The 26,709-nt window shown below is 38.5% G+C and overlaps 1 protein-coding gene across 1 annotated transcript in view; it reads left to right on the top strand.

The window, feature by feature from the left end:
- LOC140245285 (titin-like) overlaps window positions 1-26,709 on the top strand; it is a 240,109-nt gene that overhangs the window by 42,446 nt on the left and 170,954 nt on the right. The window contains exons 5-17 of the mRNA XM_072324869.1: window positions 3,107-3,197; window positions 9,230-9,340; window positions 9,790-9,906; window positions 10,959-11,130; window positions 14,047-14,270; window positions 15,441-15,563; window positions 16,226-16,417; window positions 17,652-17,766; window positions 18,494-18,735; window positions 19,701-19,823; window positions 21,798-21,989; window positions 23,934-24,127; window positions 25,558-25,858. Of these exons, the coding sequence (XP_072180970.1) occupies window positions 3,107-3,197; window positions 9,230-9,340; window positions 9,790-9,906; window positions 10,959-11,130; window positions 14,047-14,270; window positions 15,441-15,563; window positions 16,226-16,417; window positions 17,652-17,766; window positions 18,494-18,735; window positions 19,701-19,823; window positions 21,798-21,989; window positions 23,934-24,127; window positions 25,558-25,858 (2,197 nt within the window). The remainder of the gene's footprint in view (window positions 1-3,106; window positions 3,198-9,229; window positions 9,341-9,789; window positions 9,907-10,958; window positions 11,131-14,046; window positions 14,271-15,440; window positions 15,564-16,225; window positions 16,418-17,651; window positions 17,767-18,493; window positions 18,736-19,700; window positions 19,824-21,797; window positions 21,990-23,933; window positions 24,128-25,557; window positions 25,859-26,709) is intronic.

Here is a 26,709-nt window from a genome sequence, read left to right as displayed (position 1 = left end):
AACTGGGCAACTGCTTGTCTGATAGACAGGATGGACGAGTAGAAAAAATGGGTTAGTGTGCAGCCCTGTATTATAGAGTAGAAATCCTGCTTGATATTCTTAAAAGAGATTTTTTTTTTTTTTTTTTAAACTATAACAATACGATGATTTTTTTTTTTTTTCTGGAGGCACACACAGTCAGTTATTATGCCTCCGCCACGAAGTGGTGCCGGAGGCATTATGTTTTCGGGTTGTCCGTCCGTCCGTCCGTACGTCCGTACGTACGTCCGTCCGCTTTCGTTTACGCGATAACTTGAGTAATATTTACTGGAATTTTACCAAACTTGATCCAAGTATGAAGTATGATGGGGCAAGTATTTGATTAGATTTTGGGTGAAATCGGCTGAAGGTCAAAGGTCAAGGTCAAATCATGAAATTGTATCCGTTTACGCGATAACTCAAGACTGGATGGAGCAAATTTCACCAAACTTTGTTGGAGGATGATGTATGATGGGACAATTACTTGATTAGTTTTTCAGTGGAATCGGACAGAGGTCAAAGGTCAAAGATCAAGGTCAAATCCTAAAATTTATCTGTTTACGTGATAACTCAAAACTGGATGAAGCAGCTTTCACCAAACTTAGTCCAAGGATGATGTATGATGGGACAATTAGTTGAGTAGATTTTAGTGACATTGGCAAGAGGTCAAAGGTCAAAAGGTCAAGGTCAAATGCTACAAATGTTGCAATTTCCCCCATATCTATGCAATGCCCGAAGGTATTTTCTTGAAACTTGGCGTGGACATGTACTACTGCGTAAAGATTCTCCAGAGAGAGTTTCATGTCATAAGGTCAAAGGTCAAAAGGTCAAAGGTTAGGTGAAAATGTTGCAATATTACTTTTCTCTCAAATGCTTCAATGTATCTTCGTGGAACTTGGTACATATGCATGTACTGTCTGGCAGGGATTATCTAGGGAATTTAGGGGTCATGGGTCAATAGTCAGGGGTCAAAGGTCAAGGTCAACTCCTCAAAATTTTACTATATCCCTCATATACTAGTATATGCAATGCTTGCATTATTAGTTTCAAAACTTAATACATGCATTACCTAATGGAGATTCTCTGGGAAATTTCCAGCCAGAAGGTCAAAGGTTAAGGGTCAAAGGCCAGGTTTCAATGCCCCCCCCCAAAAAAAAAAAAATAAAAATAAAAATAAATCTATTTTGTACCGTCATCACACTCTTTCTTCGTACCTTGGAAATTACTCATTGCATAAACTTTCCCAAAATTCCCCAAATATGTGTACCTGCACTCTTAGAAAATTATAGCAAACCCAGTTCAAGACATTTCTGACAAACCTGTCATTTCAATATTTTGCCAGTTATGTGAAACCGTCATGGATCACACATTGTGAAGACATTGTACTATACGCCTATTGGGAGAATCATGCATTATGGCGGAGGCATCAGTCGCCATAGCGACATTTCTAGTTAATTATTGTATCACACTGTATCACATGTAGTGTTTTTTCTTTCTTCTTCTTATTGTTACTGTTATTTTGGTTTTTCATTGTCCTATTAGATGTTATTGTGTTTTCTAGTCTTGTATGAATAGCACCAGTGCACTTAGAAACACCAGTATAAAGTGCCTTAAATGTAATTATTATTATTAATTTTAGTTATCAAAGAGAAGAACAACGTTGTTGCAATCACTGAAATTGCTCAGATGTCTGCATCGTAATAATGCAAACATTGTATAAAATCTAGTGATATTATTCTGTAATCTAAATCTGACAAATCATGTCTTATCCGAATATTTAACTCATTTTTGTTTGGCCTATATCTTGTTATAGGTAGGGCAGGTAGATACATAAAATACCCTCAAACGAAACAAACACCCAATCACTGGAATACTTGCTTGTTCAAAGTCAAATGAAACTTACTATTTTCAATCTTTTTTTTTCCCTCATGCATGATGTATTGTGTAAAACGTACACAAGCACAATGCAGTTTTCAATTGAAAGGAGATTTCCCATATTTGTGGTCATACTTTACTGATTATAGGAAGATGGAGCATTCTCCCACCTGCAAGTGACATGCTATAAAAGATTTAAAAAAATATTGCAAATTACAAACTCCCAAGAGATTGCCTCGAAAATTGCTTTCATTTTTTTGTGAGTTCTCACCGAATCTTGTGTGAGCAGCATTGACTAATTCTCGAGTCCATGTCAGATTCAGTATACAACGTGTAGATGAAATTCTGTGGTTCTCAAATAGAGTGTAACTGATGAGGGAAAGGTATTTTGATCACACTATCAACCACAGAAGGAGTAGAAGTGATTTCATGGTCAGTTGATGGTCGGTGGGGAAACTAAGTACTGTAGGTTCACATGACACTTAATGACATTTCTTTAAACATCTTAGGATTAACTCAGAATCTTGATTTTTTTAGACCTGATCCTTACAGCACACATGATTTTGCTTTTTATGTACTGATTTTGAGATTGTTTTCCTCCAAGATAAAACACTTCAACCAGAAACATTTGTCTATTTTCGCGTTTCCTAAATTCTCCTTGCTTTATAAAAACCAATAAAATGCATCATCGTTTCTGGTTCTAGACATGACTGATTAAATGAGGTGCATTTATGATTAGATACACAAGTAATGATATTTGCAGAACATCATCAAAGCTCTAGTGAAGAAGAATAGGGATAAAAGCACAATATCATTCAGAGGGATGAAGGTTAGGTGTCAGTTTCTTCAATTTGTTTCCCTCTCCGGCTCTACAATGTCAGAATTTCGGAGCTTGGGTATTTGTTCTGTGTTCATCGTGTCAGTGCCAGCAACCAGGGACCGCCTAGTGGTAGTGTCGCTGCACGGAAAGCAGCAGATGACAGGTTCGAGTCCCACTGGTTCCTTTTTTCCTACATGTTTGGTAAATCTACAGATCAGTAGTTGTGATCTTAACAAATTTCATTTGTAGAGGGAGTCATATTGAAGAAACTTACACCCGAGAAGAGGGATTTTAATAGTGAATTCTATCTACACGATGGTAGTCTACTCTGTGTTCGTTTTGTCAGTGATATACAATGTTATTTCATTTTTTTTTTCTCTTCCCTGTCTTCAGTAATGAGAGCAAGGACCATGGATTCACATTGGTGGTTGACCTGCGGGGTTTCGCCTGGCAGCCGCTCAAAGTCATCACCAAAATATTCCAGGTGAGATTCAGAGGCATTTTCCTCTCCTTTGTGCTTTTTGTTGACCTCCAAGACTCCAACTGATTTTATCCTGTGAAATATTTAGTAGTATTTCTTAGATTTAGCTTTCATAATGTGCACCTTTAAAACAGTTTTGATTATTAAATGATATCCTTCAAAGATCAAATCTGTGACCCAGAAGAATGTGTTGGTTTGATTGAATTAAGTATACAATAATACCCCTGAATTTTGAGTTTTGTATTAGTACTATTATCCACCTATAAAACATTGGGCTATTCCTTTCAATATAATTTTAAAGCTGCTTTTCCTCTACCATGCCTTTCCAATCCTGCTCATGTGTGCAGAGTGCATTTGTGAACCCCTTCAGGTAGTGACATTTTGTGCTTGATAATGATTGTTACGTTTGCAGCTGAAATTTCTTCACCATGTTGTATACTCAGGAAATTAATGAATTTTGGTTGAATTTGATGAATGTTACCAAATGCTAAATTTGTTTGGTGAATTTTCTTTACAATCTACGAAATTGAAAATGAAAGCATTAGTTCGTTCTAATAAAGTAAAAATCTATTACCAATTGGACGCTGGATGACTAAAGGATTAATTTGTTCATGCTAATCATTCTGATCACCAAAAGTAGTTGTACATTAATATGTCCTTCAGGGAAAATGAAGTGTTCAACAAGATGGCATGTTGATTATGAGTGTAATGGGCTTATATGTATACAAATATACTTATAAATGTGAGTTTGCAGTGTAGCAAGGTCCAGACAACCTACCACTGTACTGTACCTGCATGTCGTCTGGATGTGTTTCAAGGCTACATGTATATTATGCGCATGTTTACATTTGTAGAAACACCCTTTGCACAGTTTATGGTTTACCGATAGACTCTGATAACGTTGTAGCTGAACATGTTGGTGATAACATGTATGTCAGTGAATGCACTTTGCTGTAAATGAACATTTCCATCATTCTTATCACTCTATTTAAAACAGTGGTTAAAGAGGAATTCTGTACCAGTTCAAAGTTAGTCTGAAAAAAAAAGAAAGAATAAAATTTTTCTGAGGGCAACAATCAAAATCCAATCAAAATTTAGTGAATATTATTCAAGGAAGTAAAGAAACTGTGATTTTTTCGCTTATACTATCTGTAATACTCTTTCTTTTTAGACTCACATTTTTACTGGTCCAGAAATTCCCTTTTTTTAAATCCATCCCCCCCCCCAAAAAAAAACTATAAAAGAAAGAGAAAAAAAAAATTCCCTACAGAATATTCCAAGAATGACAAAAATCAGATAAGAAATATGGAAGATATGATATTTTGAAATTTCACACTTTTTTAAAAACATTTCTTGACCAGTCCTTATGAAAATAGTTTACACTGCATTACACTGCAAAATATTATGCTCATAGATTGTATTGACAAATTAATGCATTGTTTTATTGTCCCCGCCGAACGAGTTCGAGCAGGGGACTATGAAACGGGCTCCGTACGTGTGTGTGTCCGTGCGTCCGTCCGTCCGTCTGTCCGTCCGTGCGTCCGTGTGTGATCAAAATGTTCAATTTGCTACTTCTCTGTCATTTATGACCCAATTTTGATTCTGTTTGCTTTAAATGATAACACTACATGGGAGCTTTAAAACTTCTACACAGAATTTCAGTTGTGACCTTTGACCTTGACCTTTGACCTATATTGGACATTTTGCTACAAAATGCTACTCCTTCGCCATTTCTAACCCGATTTCGATTCCGTTTGCTTTATGTGATGGCACTAGGTGAGGGCTTCAAAACTTCTACACAGAATTTTGACCTTTGACTTCTTTGACCTTTGACCTTGATTTTTGACCTATATTGTACATTTTGCTACAAAATGCTACTCCTTCGCCATTTCTAACCCGATTTCAATTCCGTTTGCTTTATATGATGGCACTAGTTGAGGGCTTCAAAACTTCTACACAGAATTTTGACCTTTGACTTCTTTGACCTTTGACCTTGATTATTGACCTATATTTTGCATTTTGCTACAAAATGCTACTCCCTTCGCCATTTCTAACCCGGTTTTGATTCCGTTTGCTTTATGTGATGGCACTAGGTGAGGGCTTCAAAACTTCTACACAGAATTTTGACCTTTGTCTTCTTTGACCTTTGACCTTGATTTTTGACCTATATTGTACATTGGCTACAAAATGCTACTCCTTCGCCATTTCTAACCCAATTTCGATTCCATTTGCTTTATGTGATGGCACTAGGTGAGGGCTTCAAAACTTCTACACAGAATTTTGATCTTTGACTTCTTTGACCTTTGACCTTGATTTTTTACCTGTATTGCACATTTTGTTACAAAATGCTACTTCCGGCGGGGACACATATTACGCACCGCGTAATTTCTACTTTTCCTTGTTTTTTTTTATGGGTGGGTGTGTGTGTGTGTGTTGTCAGCTCTTGAACTTGAGAAACATACCCAGTACATATGAGCCCTGCATTATGATACACACAATGTTCTTAAATGCAACGTACACTCCTTGCTAGCTAAATATGGAACATACCATTCAAGAAGGGGGGGGGGGTAGAGGGTGGAGTATTGAGGGTTGGGGAAGAAACTGTAGATGTGAGATCAGTGTATAAACAAAACGGGTGATGTATCATCTCTCCCTACGTGCCTAATGGCCCGCCCCCACAATGATCCATTCAAAATCTCGGCTAGCATTCCTCTCACCTGAACTATCGTCATTGCTGTAGACAGAACCCTTAATACTAGAGGTGGATAAATCATAACAAAACTGTCTGAACTCTATTACTGCCATGGGTAACTTGTTTATGTTGTATAAAATTGCATTTTGATAAGATTCAGAATGGGTTAACTGCCAGCTGCTAGATAGGGCTAAATTAAGTTTTCTGTTGTGACACATTGGGTATCAGAAATAAGTATTAAAGTGCTATGTCAGCACACATTTTCCCTCATACTTGCATAATACTTTCAAAATTATGAAAGGAAACACTGTGTAACATGGTGTTTGAAAATTGCAAAGTTAGGATGAATGAATCGCATAGCAACTGTACCAAATTCCACTGGAAACTTCACATGAAAAACCAAAAGTCAGAAAACTTAGCAAATGTTAAACACAAAAATTAAGTTTTCTGATGTCACATTGGGAATCAGAAATAAATAGTAAAGTGCTGTGTCACTACAAATCTTCCCTCTTACTTGCATAATACTTTCAAGATTATAAAAGGAAACACCCTATCATGATGTTTGATAAAGTTAGGGTAAAAGTTTTCTAACAACTGTACCAAATTTCTCTGGAAATTACACGTGAAAAACCAAAAGTCAGAAAACTTAGCAAGATGCTAAATGAAATATGATGATGATGATGATCCACAGCATTTGTATAGTGCTATATATCTGTTATAGAAACATTTAAAGGTGCAGACGTGTTCATATTATAATATGAACGCATACAGCAGAAACTCTTGTTTTTCATGTTACTTCCACATATCCAATACACTCTTCTGTAAAGTGCGGGGCAATTAAATGTATACTACGAGTGGCGATATCAAAGTTTTGTATCTCATCTCCTCTGATCTCCTTTGGCGTGAACCAAGTGGCATTCTTGGAATGGATGAATTCGTATCATGAGTGAACTGGGCATGTGCAGTTCTTCCAGAAACTTCTTAATTTTTTTTTTTTTTTTCATCTGGAGCTAACATCAACAGTTAAATGTGTCTTGCTTTTTTTCTAGTGAAAATGGTCCTAATGTGCAATCTTCTTGTTATGTTTTCTGTTGTACTTGATTTATGATGGGAAGTGTCTGTTATATCAAATAATCCCAAGGAGTCCTGACCTACCAGACAGTCGGTCTGTCAGGCTTTTTTAACTATTGCTGTATTTTTTTCCATTTCATGTTAAATTTGTCATCCTACAGATAAACACATTTTTACACGTCTGGCTTTGTCAAAATAGCTCCCTGAGCTTGTTTGAGCGATCGTTTCCCACAAGAGCATCTCTGTGGAGATAAGAGTAGTTAAAACATTTTCTTTTAAAGCGCTACAGTAAAGTAAAGATGCCTGTGTTGTGAGGTAAAATATTGGATTAAAAAGATGAATTAACGATCTGTGTTGTAAGGGGTCTGGATAATTATGATTATGTTGGATTAAAAAGGTAAAAATATGTCTTGGTCTTAAGAGGCTTTCTTTATTGTTAAGGAGTTGCTGCGAATGATAATAACTCATCAACTCAGAATGCTGATGTAAATTTCTGTCTTGTTCGTAATGTAGCATTTGTTTCAGCACTTTCAAAAACTACAATGCACTTGATGAAATGTATTCAGTGAAACAAGCAGAAACCTTCAAAATTCCCGAATGAATAGCAGATGACGGCTTTATTCAATGCTTACTTCCATTTTAGTTTATAGTGTGAACAGCGTATCAAATTGAATGTAATCATTTCCAAAGAAGATGCGTAGTATGAAAACTGTAATTCACTTTTTTTAGTGTGTCACAGAGAGCAGAGAGAAAATATGATTGTCCTGAACAGATACATGTGTACATGTATGTACTCTTGGATGGTCTTGATCTTCTTTTTTCTTGTTACCTAATTTTGTCATGCCCCGCAAGACTATCAAGTGTAAATTCTCCAAAACTATTTTTGTAGGGTGTAGATCTTGGCTTCTCTTATCTGTGCCACTTTCTTTCTTTCATTCATTTTTTTTTTTTTTTTTTTTTTTTTGGGGGGGGGGGTGTAAAAACAAACAAACCGTGGTCTATCTATATTGGTTCTCTAAAGATGGGTGGGGTCACCTAACCCAAGTGAAAGTAATTTTCCAGAAGGCACCCAAAATGATAAACCCAGGATCAGTGAAACAAATATGATATCCTCTTGCCCTAATTTTCTATGGTGCAGATACTTTTGTCGGAATGCGACACTTTTCCTTTTCTTGTTTCATTTTGAGATTGACTGTTGGTCATCGTATAGTCAGTCCATATTTGTAAGCAGGATTTCATTTTGAATCAGAAGCTGAAACGCCATGCACAAACACCATCTCAAGATGTGCTTTGAATACAATGATGGTGATGTACAACATCTCTTGAATCGTGGGAAAGTGTCCCTGCCATGATGTTGTAAAGACAGCGTGAATCTCTCTCGGGGTGTCATCATAAACCAATGCACCTCGGAGGCTAAACTAATACTGGTGTCAGATTCAGATGATAGTCTTTGACCCCAGGCTCTGAGATTTTTGTATGGAGATAATTTGAAAATGTGCAAACTTATTGTTGTACCCATGCCAAATGAAACAGAAAAAAACTATCTGCTAAAACTCATGGTTTTCAAGACTGTACAAGTACAAGAACAAGACATACAAATGTACAAGCAACTCTATCTGTTATGCCAGTGTACAATATTCAGATGTCGGTGAAAAGACCAATTAGTCCCATTTTAGTGGTTCTCTGTGCGTCAGTTTGCTCATTCTGCACAGACTGTGCATCAAGTTCATTGCATAATCATTTTCATTGATATCTAAACCATATTTTTAATAGTGATTGTTGTAATTATTTTAATCTTATCTTTTTGTATTTGTCTTGAATAAATATAACCCAAAGTCTTTTTTCTTTGAGTTGTTCATTAACTACATTATAATATTCATGATTTCTTCATACTTGCGATGCTACATTATATACGAGGAGATTTTTGTTCTGCACCTTATAAAAATACACAATGAACTTTCAAATATACACATTACTTGATTATTTATAGGTTACATTTATGAGTAAATGTTAGTTTTTGACAGCACAACAGTGTAATGTGCCATGATGCCTAGTCTTCTTCACAGGTGTTTACCAGAATAGATTTGGTAGAAGGGTTTGCCCTGGGCCCTGTTTTATGAAGAGTTATAATTGATTATATAGTTGATTTCTATGGTAAGTCTACGACAGCCTGTGTGGTAAGGAAATTCATAGTCGATTATATCTTTTGATAGAACAGTGTGTCCTGGTATAAAGTCACATGTGGTTTGTCTCACTTATACCCATTCTTCAGGAGACCTTGCCCAATAGCATCCATACCGTCTACATCCTAAAGACAGATGCTGCGAAGGAGCGTCAGCGATCCAACTTGAGCCTCAAGAGGGACAAATCACAACCATTTGAGGTGAGGGGTAAACTCCCTAAAATTTGGTGGATGTATTTTTTTCTATGTAAAGAACTAAAGAAAACCTATATAATTACAACTGTTTCTGCATGATGTGGACAGTTTTTCATGGGTTTGTGTGATATGATAAAAAGTGAGGAGATATGGAAAGAAGTAGAGTGTTTGTTGCACTGTTTGTTAAAAGAATACCTTGGAGAACTCTCCACACCCCAACATCTGCTGTGAGCTGTTGATAGAGTAATGTGCTGTTAATGAATCAATAACTTTTCAGAGGTAACAACAGTATGCGACTCTAGTGTGATATTTAATCGCAGACAGTAGAAGATCATTACATTCCTAGTCCATGACAGTGAAACATACAGTGTCAGGTTGTAACAAGTAGTAGAAGTGACCTACATTCCTTTACTGTGATGTCATAATGGTAGCCACCTTTTTTTTTCTCCTCCTAGATTGTCTTCCTGTCTTCCCCTTCTAAACTATCAAAGTACATTGACCCCAATCAGCTGACTGAGGAGTTTGGGGGCAGCATGGAGTACAATCATGAGGAGTGGCTTCAGAACAGACTGGTGAGTATAGAGACTCATTGCCTGTGCAGTGTTAGTATTTGTGTCAGTGTTAGTATTTGTGTTTATGTTAGTGCTAGTGTTAATGTTAGTGTTAGTAACCAGGTTTATTGTGAGTAACCTCAGTCCTGAGGAGTGGCTTGAGAACAAACTGGTGTGCAAAGGAGACCTTACCTGTGTAGGTTAGTGTTTGTTCTAGTGTTAATGTTGGTGTCAGTGTTGGTGTCAGTGCTATACTGTTCATAAATTTCACCCATTTTGTTCAACATTTTTTACTTTGAAAATGATATTGTCATTTATTTTCTTTGTTTTGTATTTGGGCATAAAGCTCGAAAGCCAGTTGACCTTCTAATTAACATTGCCAGAAGACTTGTATAAAACATATACAATGTATACTGGCTATTGTTTGCAAGATATTTGCAGTCCACTTTGTCTAGTGGCTGTTAAAAACAAAGTTAACAGCAACCAAAACCAAAAAACATTTGGGTTTGATGGTGCTAGTTCATACACCATGTATTCATACTTGGAGCAAACTTGATGAAATACACATGTGCTGTGGCAACAATCACCAGACTGTGTTTATTTGTAGTGTTCGTGAAGTTAACCCGTGTAACATTTTTCACCAGTTATCCTATCCAGAGAAAGAACTGCCTTGTGAGTGGCATGAGTTCAGTCTTAGATTAAATCATATAGTGTCACATGCCCTTTTTGTGCATGATGCACAAAACATGTCACAAAATTGTAACTATTATAGAGCAACTACCATGGCAACAAGCAAATGGTGTGCAAGTAATTGGAAGTTGCTTCGTACCTCTATTCAAGTTTGTCATGTTTGCAGGCAATGCTAAAATTTGTTTTCAAGATGCAAAAGTCAGAAAACAGGAATGATCAAACTTTGATTAGAATCTAATCTGTCAGACAGGGAAGACTATCATGGTATCTATGCTTGGGAGAGGATGTCCCTATTTTTGACTCTTCAGCCATATTAATGTATTTGAGTGTTGAAGGTATTGATATTAGGATCCCCTACCTTTGTGTTATCTGTAACGGTGCAGGAATTTGAAAAGTTCATGAGGGACTCAGCCCAGACAGAAAAGCGTTTGGAGCAGGCCCACGAAGAACTGCTTTCGAGAAGAGATGAGAGATTGACGCCAGAAGACCTTCTCCGGCGGCAACGCAGATTGCGAGAGATCGTCATCGACCAACCAAGCAATGTACTGCAACTTGGTATGTCTTGGTGTACAGGCATAGAATCATTCCTGTGTTAAATTGTAAAGTGTTTATGTTGGCTAGACAAAACTCTTTTCAGATTTATTATGTGCCAATAAGAGATTTTCATAGAAGCACATCACCAGTTGGTTTCAAATCAGTGTTACTGTAAAGATCTGTTCGGCAGATTTATTGATTTATTGTTCAAAACTGTCAGCCACTTTTATGTTATGGCTATGGGTACTTTAAAGAAGTGCTGTTTCACTACAAATTACTTTCTTTTTCCAATATGTAGAAACTTAAAGATAATTGAACACCAGGTCAAAATTCATACAAAGTAGTGTATTACTATAGATACTGCTTGAAATTGAAAATGAGTGAATGAATATAACAATTCATGATGCTTACTTCACTTTATGCTATATTTGTCTGACCCTGGCAAAAGTCAGTTTTTACCTACAAGTTTTTTTAATAACAGCTAGTTGATGAAAGCAGTCAAGTCTGCTCTATACAATAATAGACACGGACGTAAAGTAAACTCCCATTTTAAGAGGTGCCGTGACTAGAAAAATTTGTGCATTTTGATATAACTTTGACAGGACAGAGAAATGCTATGAATGGGCTCGTAAATATGTATGGACGTATGTAGAACTCACACAGGACCACAAAGAACAGTGTGTTTCTGTGTCTTTTTGTGCAGCAGTACAAGTGCCCCCGGGGTAGTAGCACTTACCTTCTTGACCTCTTTGACTTTTGACCAGAACAAGAACCCTGGTTTTAACTTCCTGTCTGTACAATCATTCTGATTTTTAGTGTTCAGCTATCCCCCTAGGCACAAATTTTGTAGGAGTATTGTCCTTTAGGTACTTTAGACCATGTTCCACACTGGAGTCAAGCTAACAAATTATGCCACATATTTTTATTTTTTTATTTTTATAAGCTACTACAACGTACCCGTTGTGTTTCCATGTGAAATAGAAAAGTACAAACTAAAGGCCAACTTGTGAGAAAATTGTGGTTTCAGGAATTCAGACAACAACATTCAAGAGAGGATTGGAGAATTCTGGCATGGCATTTGTTTCTATTTTGTATATTTTCACAGGAAATGAATTATCATGTTGTATAAATGAATTGATTTCCCTGAAACACACATTACCCTAATCTGGTTTGTGTAATGCAAAGGTCGAGTCAACTGAGTTTGAAAGTTGTATGAGCTGTATTTACCACCTGCTGAGTACACTGTGGTGGCTGATTGAATGGGGAATTCTTGTGTGTGTGTTCTATTTCATGCTGATGTTTTTCCTGGTCAGCGAGAGAACAGGTCTTGCCTATGGTTTGCTAAACGTAGCCCCTGTGGGTTAGTTTATATCGCAGCTTCCAATGCTTGTTGTTCAGTGCTCCTCTTGGGCAGGTTTTGATTTGAATTCTGCAAGGTAAGAAATTGAGTGTTTAAAGATGGTGTCGTTTAAGTTGACTCTTTCGGTATGTGTCATCAGAAGATTCAACCAGGCGGGGCATCTCTTTTTTGTAGAATACATCAGATCAGCTTTGAAAGAGGTGTCTTCGGAACATACATAGTGTGTGCACCCGTCAGCCATGCTAGATATGACAGCTCTCGTTTCTGACAGAGATTATCATCAGACTTGTCACTGATTCTTATGATTTCTTACTCATTCTTGGCACTTTATGTACACCGTAGTATCAGAGACTCCAACCCAAAGCACCTTCTGATCTGGAGATTCTCCCGCCTGAAACCCCTAGCAAACGGGAGACTCCAACTTGATGTGTGCGAAGCGCGAAGTTCCTAGGGTTCTAGATGCTCTCTTGTGCTATCTAAGGCTTATTTTTTCAACATACGATAGAAATAAGTAAGAAATCCCTTCCAACGGGAGACAAAGAGCCAGGGCGGGAGAAATTAGATCTCAAATGGGAGAACCGGAGATTTTGCAAAAATGTGTTTTCGCCGGGAGATCTCCCGTCGAAAACGGGAGAGTTGGAGTCTCTGTAGTATTACCAAGTCATGTGACTTTAGTTTATTATGACTGCTTGTAATAGTCCCATGCTTTCTGCTTATTTTTAGTGTTTCTAAGCTTTCACTTAAGAACTCAATGTCTCACGGCTGTGTGTATCCATTTGTTGCTGACTCTGCATCATGTGTGTACATATTGTATGACACAGATGTACAATGAGGGTGCATGGCAGAAGTGTACCTCAATACAAACTGGAAGATGTTTTGCCTGTTACTGATTCTAGGATGACTAAAAGTGGGTGTGTCAAGATTGTGTATTTCACATGAACACTCCATTGTCTTTTTCTCTGCTTGGATCTTGGATCCACAAGGAATCCTTCATCCAGTGTTTATCATCTGTAGAAGCTCAGCTCCCTGTGTAATGGATTCAAGCGTCAATGTGCACATTAGAAGTGATGGGATTCATCAACTCGCATGTACCTGGGACTGTGATGCTTGCGTTTTTCATGTATCTTTGCATTGTTCAATGGAATGGGACCAGAGAATGGGGGGTGTTTCGTAATGCTGTTCTTAAAGGTAGGAACCACCTAAGAATGACTGGTGATCAGTTCTTGTGCTGAATTATTGAAATTCTGATAAGTATAGCACATCAGAATGTGTTCCAGTCATTCTTAAGTCATTCGTAACTTTAAGAACAGCTTTATGGAACATCCCCCCCCCCCCCCCCCCCCGACCAGATAAGTGGTACGGTAGGGATTGCATCCGCAGTGTTGTTTTCGCTGGTATTCTGATGTGATTGGTTTCTTCATAGAAACGTTAAACCATTGAGGATGAGTTCCGAGCATACGCGGGCAAGTAATGGAAGTGTCCATGGGAAATGCGTGTTGTAGCCAAATCAGTCCATCCTCAACGGGTTAAATGCTTCATATTTTCACATTCCATTTGTCTCTTGGTGAAACCAACAGGGAACTCCATCTCGCGACGTCTGGAGTCGGACTCTGGCTTCCGGCGTCAGGGCGGAGATGAGGACTTTGCCACGGAAGACCACCTCCTGATGCATCGGCAGATCACCGTCCGCCTTAACATCCTCCAGCAGAAACAGAACCAACTCAGGGGCTACCTGGCAGAGAGGGACAGGCAGCTGGGGGCTCACATGCAGCTAGGGGATATGGAAAGTGGAATCAAGAAGGTGAGGCAGTGATAGGCCAGTACAAGGGGATGGGTTGGAGGAGCATCGATGCATTGTAACCCCCCTATTTCCTGGTAACAGGATGGTCCATGTATCAAACCTTTGGAGAATTACAGTATTTGAATGTCAAGGGGATAATAGATTAAATCATAGTCGCTGGTGAAAGGGAATAGGGAGGGGACAGAGCTTAGTTTTATTTAAGCCACTACAATGTGTACACCTGCACTTCTAGCGAAAAGATGTGCCATAAATTAAATGAACCTATAGGAATTACAACATAGTGTACAAGTAAGAGTCAATGGATTTATGGATGAGGTCATGGTAGCCAGTGAAAGGGATGGGTTTGGGAGCATTGTGGTGTTTTATCCTACTGCTTCTGGTAACAGGATGAGCCATGTATTAGACCTCTTGATTATTATAATATCAGAGTCAACAGGTTAATGGATGAGGCCATGGTAACCAGTGAAAGGAAATGAGTAGGGGATAGTGCACAGGTGATAGTGCACAGGTATTTAACCTACTGCTTTTGGCAAGAGATGTGCCAGATGTATTAAACCTTTGAGAATGTACAGTATTTCAGAGTCAGTGAGTTAATTGAGGAGATGATTGTATCTGATATACAAAATGTAGGGTGGTAGAGCACTGTGGTGCTGTGGAGAAAGATGTGAACACATTAGCTCCTAGGTTCAAGTCTTGCTTGGTTTATTCATCCTTGGACAAGATGTTTTCACGACAGTGTTCCAATCAGCAAGTAGTGGGCATGCGCAACTTGCTGCCGTCTTTGAATATTTGTTATAGGCAGGTGCGTAGGGGATGCCCCACGCCGAGGGTGGATGTCACATGACCAAAAACACAAATAAGCCTGGCAAGCTGAGGAGCGAAGGTTTACTTACACTTGCAAAGAAAAAAAAAAGAATAAAACTGCAGACTTTCAGAAACTTTACTTCTGAGGATGATTTCTTCTTTTATTCGTTTTTTTTTTTTTTTTAGTTGCCTAGCAAGTTTTGACATACATATATATGTAATACTGGAATGTGCAGAAAAGTAGAGTTTTTCTTTGGCAGTGTACATAATAAATGCCCGTAGAGTAAGTTGATGGAAAGCTGAGCTGTGAAGGCTTAGGATTCAAGCCTCATGAGATCACTCATTCGTCCATCGCTCTCACTACAGGTTGTTGACTGGATTGTCGGACCAGGGGAGAAGCTCCTCGCCTCCCACGTCGACATCGGAGTCAGCTACGAGACGGCAGACAAACTCAGGAGAGAGCATGAGAAACTAGAACTCAAATGCACAGTGAGTATTATTGAGCACATGCTAATCTGTACTGTAAAAATAGATAATAATTTCTGCAGGTTGTAAATTTTCACGCATTTCATGCAACATTAAAGTTGTGAAAAAAAAATAAAAGTGTGCACACGAATGTAATATCATTTTATTTTTGTACTGTAAAGCAATATGCACTGTATGGTACTTTGTTTATTCCTTTTATTATATCTCTTGTTTTCTCTCACAATGATTTCCTTACCTGTCATGAGCAAAGTCAGCCATGATTAGTGATGAATCATTGTGTATGTTTTTTTTTTTTTTTCGAAAGTGATTCGTTGATTATTTGTACCATGCAGAAACAATATATGAAATGAAATGAAATGAAATAATTTAATGTACAACATGTAGGGTAATGTAATATAATATTATGTTTTATATAATATGTAATGCTTTGAGTAATGTACTGAGTAATATGTAATGTAATGTAATACTATTTTGTATCTTTGATCTCAAGGGAGATATTGTGGGAGTAGAAGTCAACCTCAGCCAAAGGGCAAACAGCTGCCCTAGAAGACAATAAATTGAAACCATCACTGGAGTAATGTGTGTGCGTTTTCAGTCTTATGTAATGACACTCACAGTGTATGGAGAGAGGTATTAATTTCTGCATCTATGCAAATGACCTGCAGGATATCTATGGAAACTACGCAGAGCTTCGACATGTGGCAGACTCCATCATCAAGAGTGGCCATCCGAGGGCCGCGGACATCGGTTCGCAAAAAGACTACCTCGACACCGTCTGCCGCAGCTTTGCCTCGCGACTGGAAAGGCGGCGGAACCTTGTCATCGGTTCTGTACGATTCCACCGACTATCTCAAGAGGTTGGTTTCAAGAAATCTGTGCAATAACTCATAACCTTCTTTATATAGTTTTTACAAAACTCTTCTACCGCTTTGGTAGCATTCTTGTTGTGGATCATTATATTTTGCTTGCTCTCTTGGGGAAAAATTAAAAGAATGTTTAGAAATATGTGTATGCTTGTAGCACTGAAGTATTTGATACTTTGAAATGTTCAATGACATTGATTTCCTCTGTGTATTGTAAAAACTTTGTGCAATTCTCAGAAAGTGCAAGTTTAAATCAGTTTGACAAAATGAGTAAAACCATACATTGAAAATTTCAATGTGTGTGCTGAGTAGAAATAGCGTGCAAGAGGTTAAACAAGAATTGTTGAGTGGCAGAAGTATATTTTTGTCAGTGCTATATTTAAGTTTAGCTTTGAAATAGAACATGACTGATGTGAACATCAGATAGTTTATGTGCACTTCAGACTTTGAATAGAGAAAATGTCAGAAGACGACTGAGACCATATGATTACCTGAGGTACATTCGTCCAGATGATTTGATGTTCAGAGTGTAGCCCAAATACTACTGCACACCTTCTCAGTATTCTCACCAAAATTTACATTTCATCACAATGAATACTGGTATGAAAAGATAACAAAAGTTTGAACATCAAAGTTGACATAATTATGCTCTCTTTCATTCAATAGTACTTGATGGAAAGATGGTTTAATAGCTGTGTTAATGGCGAATAACTCTGATAAGGCAGCAGAATGATAATTTTATGGAGCTGCGATGGATCTGCTATGATCAGTGCTACATGTCCTATTAAAGGCATAATTTACCATTTGCAGAAGAAACAAAAACCCAGCATTGGTGCTTTAAAATAGTTCTAAAATGTGAGTTAGGGATAGAAACAACCACTGTAAAAATTTGAATCTGCATAATCGATGGTAAGTATTGTTAAATACACAAAATATGAACAATAGTTATAATATAAATGTTTCCAGACTAATTTGTCTACAGTTCCAGTTTAATGAGAAAAATACTGATATCTCCTTTTATTTTAGGCTTTATTGCAAAGATTTTATATGGTGGGATGTTTTGTGATACAACAGACCTACACATAGGTATCAAATGTGATATGTTGAACATTTTTTAAATCACTGCTCCCAAAGGTAAACAGGACCTTTAAGCCTCAGAATATACATGTAATTGGTAGAACAGGTGCCTATTGAACTGACTGGTTGTTTGTGTCCTGGTTGTATGCAGGCATTCTCCAAGCTGGAGGACCTCCTAGAGCTCTGCACAGGTGAAGTGAAAGTGGACTCAGTGGAGAGTACAGAGGAGGCCCTCAGACTCCTCCTTGACAACCTTGACAACTCAAGTACGTCCATCCTTCATTCTCTGTCTCTCTCTAATCAGTCACTGACTGTTCATCTCATCAAATACTATGTGAAAAGAAAAACAAAATTTTGAGCTTCAATGTTGACATATTTCCCTTCATACTCTATGGTATGAAGGGAAATATGTCAACATAATGCAGAGAGTCAACTGCATGAAAGAAGTCACCAACCTCTTTCAAATTCAGCTACACTGTACCTAGTAAGACTGGTAAGTTGTCATCCCTCTGCTGTAGCCCCACATTCCTAGAATCACAAGGATAGTAGAAGGAAAATTTTTGGTTTTAGAGAATTATAGGAATAGGAGTGAATTACACTTGGACAAGTAGTAGCTAGAGCAAGAAATATGTATCCTTGTACTACACAGTATATAGAAACCTGCTGTGGGGAGGAGCAAAAAGAAGGCTGTGACATAACAAATATACTCTATAGAAAAAACAAACAAACAAAAGAAACTGCTAGGTGATTAGGAAGGTACCATTTTACCTCACAAAGACCCTGGCAGTATCTGAGTTCAGGTCCTTTTGTGTATGAAGTATCTTTGTGGACATGTATTTCAGGCCCCTTTTTTCATTCTAATTGGTATCCCTGCCTCCAATGCGATATGTTTCCATCCATAGCATTCTGTCGATCAAAAGTATTGATGGTTACTATTGAGATATTAGTGGTCACCAATGAAAGACTCTTCTTTTGTCTTCTCGATCCTTGCAGTGTTCGTGACGGACCGAGCCATTCGGGAGGGGCGGAGCTTACTGGAGATGATGAGCCTCCCGGTGAAGAACGCCTTCGGCCGTGACATCACGCCGGACTACAGACGTCACATCGAACACGTGGAGACTATCCTGGCGGAGCTAGAAGGTCGCCGCGCTCAATGCCGCGACCTCGCCGAAGTCAGGAAACTCAAACTCCAACAACTCCTACAACTCAAAAGCTGCGAGCGTGATGCAGAACAGGTAGGAAGAAGAGGACACTATCATTATTCATGTCTTTTTGCTGATCAACTTCTTTAGTTCTATCTCTTCTAAAGACCTGGTAGATTGGGGAAATATGGGTGGTCAGCTTGAATTGATCTTCATTCACTGCCCACTGGCGCACATTCGATAACCGTGAATAGCGCCCTCAGTCATTTGTCGGTGAATATGGGCATCAAATTATCTGCCCATTAATAGTTACCTGGTCCAGATTCTTCAGCTGTGTCTGTACTTACAGAGATCAATGATAAAGCTACGTTGATGAAGGGCAATCTGTCAATCAATTGCAATGATAAAGCTGTTGACAATTTTTACAAAAATTCTCGGATAGTATATCCGAGCTGGTCCAGCCTTCCCACTCCATGGTATTCTCAGCTCTACCAGGTCTTTGACCGTATTTTTTAATTTTCTCATATTTAGAAATATTTCATGTTCTATTTCTCGGTCATTATTCAAGAATGGGTTTCATCTGACTTGTTTTGATATGTTCATTCCCAATGGGAAGCTCTTCACTTGAGTATATGCATCAGTCAGACCCCAGTGCAAGGAATACGGTAGGTGTAAGAGAGAAATTGAACATCTAGTTTCAAAAGGTATCATGACAATATGAGGACACATTTTAGCTGCAAAAAGTAGCAGTGGTCATCTTTTCATGTGGCCATTTCTTATCTCCACCTAAATAAATATGCATTGAACTGGTAAGGGAACATGAGGAATGTATGACTGAGATAGCCATCCATGGTGTGTATGATTTGGTGTAACACTAGGTTGCTATTTTTTTTTCTCCCTCTTCATATGTTACATACCGGTTTATGTTGTGAATCACATGGTTTAACACTATATTTTATCTCAGGCTGTGAATCGCGAAGTGTAACAGTGGTATCTTTTCTTCATTATCTGGTTGCGCAATTCACTTGATGTAACACTCACTTTTCTGCCCTCCATAGGCCATCTCATGGATTCAAGAACTACTGGACAATATGCTGCTTCAGCACGTCGAGATCGGGAGGTCGGCTGATGAGGCGTCCTCGCTCAAAGATGAGCACGACAAGTTTGAAGCTACTGCAAAGGTGAGTCACAGAGATACTGACAAATATTCACACACAAAGAAATTATTCAGAGGGAGTTCAGAAATATCATTGCTATGGATAGAAAGTCATCAAACTCAAACTTATCAAAAAAAAAAAGAAGAAGAAGCAGAAGCTCTGGCTGGAGTACTCACTACTTGGACCACAAGTTGTCATAATATTGTGAGTGAATGACATGATTTAATACATCAGTGGTACAAATGAAAATACCATTGTGTTGATTTACACTCAATTTGCACATGCAGATTTCACACACAATCAACAATAACAACAACCCTCTCAGGAACTTGTCTTCAAAATACCGTATGTCCCAGAAAAAATTACAACGGAACCCTCCGCACCAATAACTTTAAAGATAGTGAATCAATTCAAATATCCTTTCAGGGTGTGAAACTATAACTTATTATTACCTATACGAGGGAGTTTTGCGAGGCAATTCCGGTTGTTATTTTGCAGGGTTAAAGGTCAGCGGTCAATATGCTTTTCGCCACGTTGCTGGGTAACAGTAACAGTATGTGCAAACAGTGCAATCTTCCGGTTTGGGGAGGTGGGAAGAGAAAGAGTGGAATCTCTCTCCCCACCGATCGACCACGAAAAGAAAACATTCCAGGACGTGTCAGTTACACGCACCGCAGAAGAACGCTGATAAATCAACTCATACAAGGTCGACTACTTACAGCAGCATTAGGCAATGACTAGTCCATTTGTGATCAGTAATTGCACAGTGACCATCAGTTTTACAACTCTCAAACTTTTAACAGAGAAGTAAAAATAAAGTGTAAGAACGTTCAGAAGTTTGAAGTTTGCCTGTTACAACTACATGTATCTTTGACGTTGGAGTTGAATGATATACATTGATGAACAATTTTGCAATTATTCAACATGTTGATGGTCTACAGGTAGTCAAATGTGGCTTGATCTGTATCATATATAGTGTATAGCCGTATTTACATATTTTCTTAATTTACCTAGGGGGATAGGGGATGGCCTTTCTTTCGGGAGGTACCAGATAAATATTGCCCTCACTGAAAACATATTGCCCTCGTCTTCGACTCGGGCAATATGCTTTCAGTTTGGGCAATATTTTCTGGTACCTCCCTCAGGGCCAGTCAATATTATATAATTACCCACATTTTACAGAAAACCCCATTTGATTTGCTTCAGTGGTCAAAGAGAAATGAGGATTTTTGTTGAGCATGTCAGGAATCCCTTCCCTCCAAGTTCTGTCCATTGTGTTCACCCATTAATATGCAGTTCCAAGAGCATCCAAGTGCTAAACTTGGAAGAATCAGACCCATGACCTGCTTTACAACGATCCACATTTCTCTGTGACCACTTAACGAAATTGAATGGCGTTTTCTGCAAAATATAGCTTAGATGTTATATTTTAAGACCCTGAAACAGCATACAGATAGATTAATCAAATTGGAAGTTATCAATGCGAAAACCTGGTTGTAAATTTTTTTGGGACATACTGAACTTTTGACTTATTATGCAGCGTACACGGACTTGTTGATGTGAGCAGTGAATGCAAATTTGATATCCTTGTAGTAGCCATTCAACATTTGTTGCACTTTGTTCACCAAATGGCACGTCTTTGAGAGTGCTTTCTTTGATGATTGACACAGGTGTCTGGAAATTAACAGTCCGTGAATAGAGATCACGTAATCCCCCTTAATACAGCTGTACCTACTGTGCCAAAGTGGCCTTCTTGTCAGACCAAGGCACATTGTTATGCCTGAGAGGGCTGGCTGCACTGCCGTAAGGTCATGTTTGAAAGATTTAACAGAAGCTGATGAAGAAGCATGGCAAATTACAGCTACGTTTCGGGGCATATGAATACTTGTAGCTAAAGGAAGAAGTTTACCATACAAATGTCAAATACTTGAAAAAAAAAATGCAAGTTTGAGTGACAGGATGGTGGCTATCTTAATGATTTCCTTTGTGTAATTGCAGGAGACTTATGACTATGGCAAGAACCTTCTCAGGACATCCCTCATGCTCCGTCGATCCTTGCACATGAGTCCGGAGCCAAACCACGACAAGTCGGAGCGCCTCGAAGCGGCGTGGTACCAGTTCTCTCAGGCCCTCGGGGAACGGTCCTCTCGTCTCTCGGTCTCCCTTATGTTCCAGCGCAACGCTGACAAGGTGCCTTAATCCTTCCTATGCCTTGTTTGCTGATTATCACTGATGTTTAGAAACTGATTGTCTTCGGACATGTATATTATAATCTCATCCTTGTCATTAAAGGCATAATTTACCAACTGCAGATGAAACAAAAAACCCAGCTTTAATGCTTCAAAATAGTTCTGAAATGTGAGTTAGAGATAGAAACAACCACTGTGAAAATTTGAATCAGTATTATCAATGTTAAGTATTGTTAAATATACAAAATGTGAACAACAATTATAATAAAAATGTTTCCAGATTAAACCATCTACAGTTACGGTTTATTGGGAAAAAGAGTAATATATCCGTATATTTTAGGCTTTATTGCAAATCTTTTCATGGTAAGATGTTTTGTGATTAACTGACCTACACACATGCATGAGATGTGATATCTCAAACATTTTTAAAATCTCTGCTCCCAATGGTAAACAGGTCCTTTAATAGTCTAGAGTTGGAACCTTACATAGATACACATGATTGGGTTTGTCAAACTTGATTATTTTTTAGTTGGGGGAAGAGGAAATGTAACTAACCACCATCAGAATGTTTTGCTTTGAGTGTGAGTTCATTTGTTACTTTTATTTTAGATTAAGAATGTAAAGATAAATTGGAAAATAAAAGTACAACATTTTATGGGCATGATATTATTGTTACAGATCAACATTCAAAACAAATGAAATCGTGGATGGATGTCCAAAAACAGAATAAAGGATTATATATAGATCTGATGATCTACATAGTAGGTTTAGTAAAAATACAGAAAATATTGCAGATTACTTAAAACAGATAATGGGATGAATGGGATGAGTTGGCACAGACTTTTGAAGATAGGGGTCACAAATAGGATGACATTCATGCACTAATCTTTGACACAGAGTGGAAGAGAGAAAATGTGCCAAGGTGAAAGAGACTTTTTTTAAAGACAGCATGCCTAGCAAAACAATGGTATGTATGTCTTGTTAAAGGACAAGTTCACCTTCATTAACATAAGGATTGAGAGAATGTAGCAATATTGGTAGAACACATCATTAAAAGTTTGAGAAAAATCGGACAATCCGTCAAAAGTTATGAATTTTTGAAGTTTTTGTGCAGTCACTGCTGGATGAGAAGACTACTGCAGTGTATGATGTCACATGCGTACAACAATATAAGGAAAATATAAAGAGAATTTCACAAAATTTCATCTTTTGAAAAAAGTACACATTCCCTTGACTCGTGACTGACATATGTTATGGGTAATATTATTCCCATTGCCTTTAGAAAGAGGCAAGTCAAGTGCTCTTTTATTATGCGAAAAAAGTGAAAATATGTTGAATTTTCTTTACATTTTCTTTATACTGTTGTACTCATATGACATCACGAGCCTTAGTAGTCTCCTCATCCAGCGGTTCCAACACAAACATTTTAAAAATTCATAACTTTTGCATCGATTGTCCAATTTTCCTCAAACTTTCAATGATGTGTTCTACTAATATTGCTGCATTCTCTCAATCCTTATGTTAATGAAGGTGAACTTGTCCTTTAAGATTAGCCCTTACTCTGCCTCGTTTGCCAGTTGACACTGCTGGCTTGCTGATTATTGCAGGCCAGCCTACAATTGTATATACAAAGTGTATCTGGAAACTCATTGTCAATGACTTTGGTATACAAACTTTCTCTCACAGTATATTTCAGCTCCATGGTATTAATAATGAAAGGTAACATTGTTTTTGTGGGTTTTAACCCATTGAAGACTAGGCCTTAGTATACCCATGCAGGTGTCTATGGGAAATGGGTGTTATAACAAACTCAGCTCTCAACTGGCTAAGGGAAAGTAACCAAGTTAAATGTCAGTGAAGTAGTTAAGCAAGGTATTACTTCATTGTGTTTATAGTGTCTGGGCAAACCAGTAAAATATTCCTTCTTGGTTTGTTGTGATTCCAGCTGATATCACAGATGGACAAACTCTGCCAAGAGGTGGCGCCCCGCGTCGCTGCCTCGGGTTCTGGCCGGCCGGATCGATTCCTGAATGCCTACGAGCCCAGGAGGCAGGCACTGATCCGTCAATACAAGGAAACCACGGCGATGGGACACGCCCTGCTGGATAGACTTGCTTTACCAGTTGTTTCACCTGATAGGTAAAATAAACTTGCAATTATATGCTTTCATGAGCTGGTGCTTCCCCACTAAACTCATTGAAAAATACTAACAAATGCTTGCAACTTAGGCTGTGATTCTTGTCATAAAATTGATTTATGGTGGCTAACACATTTTTCAAGCGTATAATACAAAATGTATACAAAATACCAACATACTGTGCAGTTCAAAATAAAGGATTGAGGCTACACTTACACTGTACATTTGTTAACCCATTAAAGACTGGTCTTGACTAGAGCACATTTGGGCAGGTGTCTGTAGGAAATGCTTGTTGCTGCAAAATCAGCTCATCCCAACAGGTTTAGTGAGAGGAAAATTTTTGAGCTAGGCTTACACTTCAAGTGATGGTCTTGCAGAAGTAAGATCAACCTGTGGTCTTACACTATTTAAGCCTCTTTCTGAAAACCTAGCAAAATTACCGGATGCCTCCTTACATTCTTCCTTCTGCTGCCAAATATCAGAAAGTAAGCCCTGGTGTCTATCAACCTCTGTTCTGTGGAAAATAGACAAAGAAACAAGCATCAATTTGGGACAATAATTGTGACATTTTGTGTTCATGATTCTCCAATTAGTGATAGATATTGCCTTTGATGTCACCTTGACGCTGTTTCCTGGAATCACTCCTGATAAGATTAATAGCCTTGTGCTAGGTTCACATAAACATATTGCAGTCATTCTTTCTTGACATTTTTGGCAAAATTTCAGAGTTTGAAACATCTGTTTCAGTCCAAGTCTGATGCACTTGATGTAGATTTCTGTAATGTTGATATGCTGTGTTCAGTGAATGGTGCAGATCTCCAAAACCAAAGTTTCGGTGAATAATGATTTTAAATCATTCTTTACTGTTGTGTAATTACAATCTCACTGTAGGATTTTGCATTTTTCCTGATTGCACAATTTGCCCCTCTTGTTCTTATATTTTCCTGTTTGTTTTTCTTGAGAGATATCAACTCTGTGCTGTGTAAATGCTAGCAAAGCTAAGGCAAAAGAGTGTATACATTGAGGGCTGATTTGAATCTACTTTTGATTAGAACACATGATTAAATCTGTTCGACTGGACTTAAATTACTTGTGAAAATCGTTGAGAGTAAATAAGTCCAGTTGAACGAATGAACTGTTACTGTAAAAAGTGGAAATTTTCACGGTGTTGATTTTTTCGCGCAACCAGAAGCTAGCGGGAAAATAAAAGCACGCAAATATTTTTGCTTGCCATATGTTCCAGTAGTTGACGTCTTGATTCCGCGGAATTAAAAACATGCGAAACTCTTCTTAACCGGCCGAGCGCAAAAAAATTAGTTGCGCGAAAATATTCATTTCTACAGTAATTATGTGATATTGTCATACTACTTGGATGAATCAAAATGTACATCAATGTACTTTTGATTGTTATTTTTTTTTTCTCTATGTCCAGAGCTGCCCGGTCAGCCATTAGGGTTGTCCCGGAGCAGCTCCAGCCGGCTGCTGACCATCTCCACCAGAAGCTAGAGGAGCTGGACGGCAAGCGGAGACAGCTTGACCTCCTTTGGGGCGTGGACGGGAGCGACGACAGCACCCTGGGATCACGGTATGGCTCCATGTCCTCCCTGATCTCTGGAGGGGGAATCCCCAGGAACCAGGGACCCGCCCCACCCCAAAGTATGGACTGGGATGTCGTAGCTAAGAGAGATCTTCCCCAAGAAGAAATTGTCCCGATTGTCGCCCAGAAGCAACAGGTGAGAAAGAATTTTCCTCCACAACATTACTTCTATTTTGTTATGCCGTGGCCCTGAAGAGTACTAGAGGCACTAGGTTTTCGGGTTCTCTGTCTGTTTGTCTTTCTGTTTGTCAGACATTATGCTACATTTGTATCACATTCTAAGAGAAAGTGCTCAATCAGTATGTGAAGCTCAACAACAAACACAATTTAGTAGATTGAAAAGAGTGACAAATTTATGTGTACTTTTGTAAATATTCGAGTTTCCCTTTTGATATGCCAAATTTTTTTTTTTTTTACCGTTGATATTTGTGACCCGCTACAACAAAATGATCCTATAGTCGGGAGAGGTCGATTATTTGAAAATTGCATGGTATAATCCCCTAATCTTTCTGCTTTAAATTGATATATAACACATTTTATGAAAATAATCGGCTGCGGAGATGTCGATGTTTAAAAGAGAGCATGTCAAGACGTCTGGAAAATCACTGTTTCGAGAAAAGCGCCCTAAAAGTCTTCCTTTCGACGCAATCGCGATTAAAGGACACGCAAGTCAGTTTTCACCTCTGGACAATAGAAGGTAAGCCCTAGCAACCCCCAAAGAGTTCATTCAAGCACATCAGCATCGGCGGTCTCCTCACCAACCAATCAGTGACCAGGATGTGAGAAGCGGCTGAGCATAGCGCACCCTGCCCGCACGCACAAGTCGACTGGGCAGTGTGCGAGCTTCACGCTTCGGTTAGCAGCAAGCAACAAACTGACCAATGAGATCACTCTGGTCATTGTTAGGGGCGGAACCTATCTGTGGCGCTCAATCCAAATTTTCGAACCAGTTTCTGCTTCGTTGAAACGCCAAAAAACATGGCTCAG

The sequence above is a fragment of the Diadema setosum genome, chromosome 22 (genome assembly GCF_964275005.1).
Source record: "Diadema setosum chromosome 22, eeDiaSeto1, whole genome shotgun sequence".
In the NCBI taxonomy this organism is placed as follows: Eukaryota; Metazoa; Echinodermata; class Echinoidea; order Diadematoida; family Diadematidae; genus Diadema; species Diadema setosum.
Note: the sequence above shows the minus strand (reverse complement) of the source record. Positions and strands in the feature narration are given on the sequence as shown.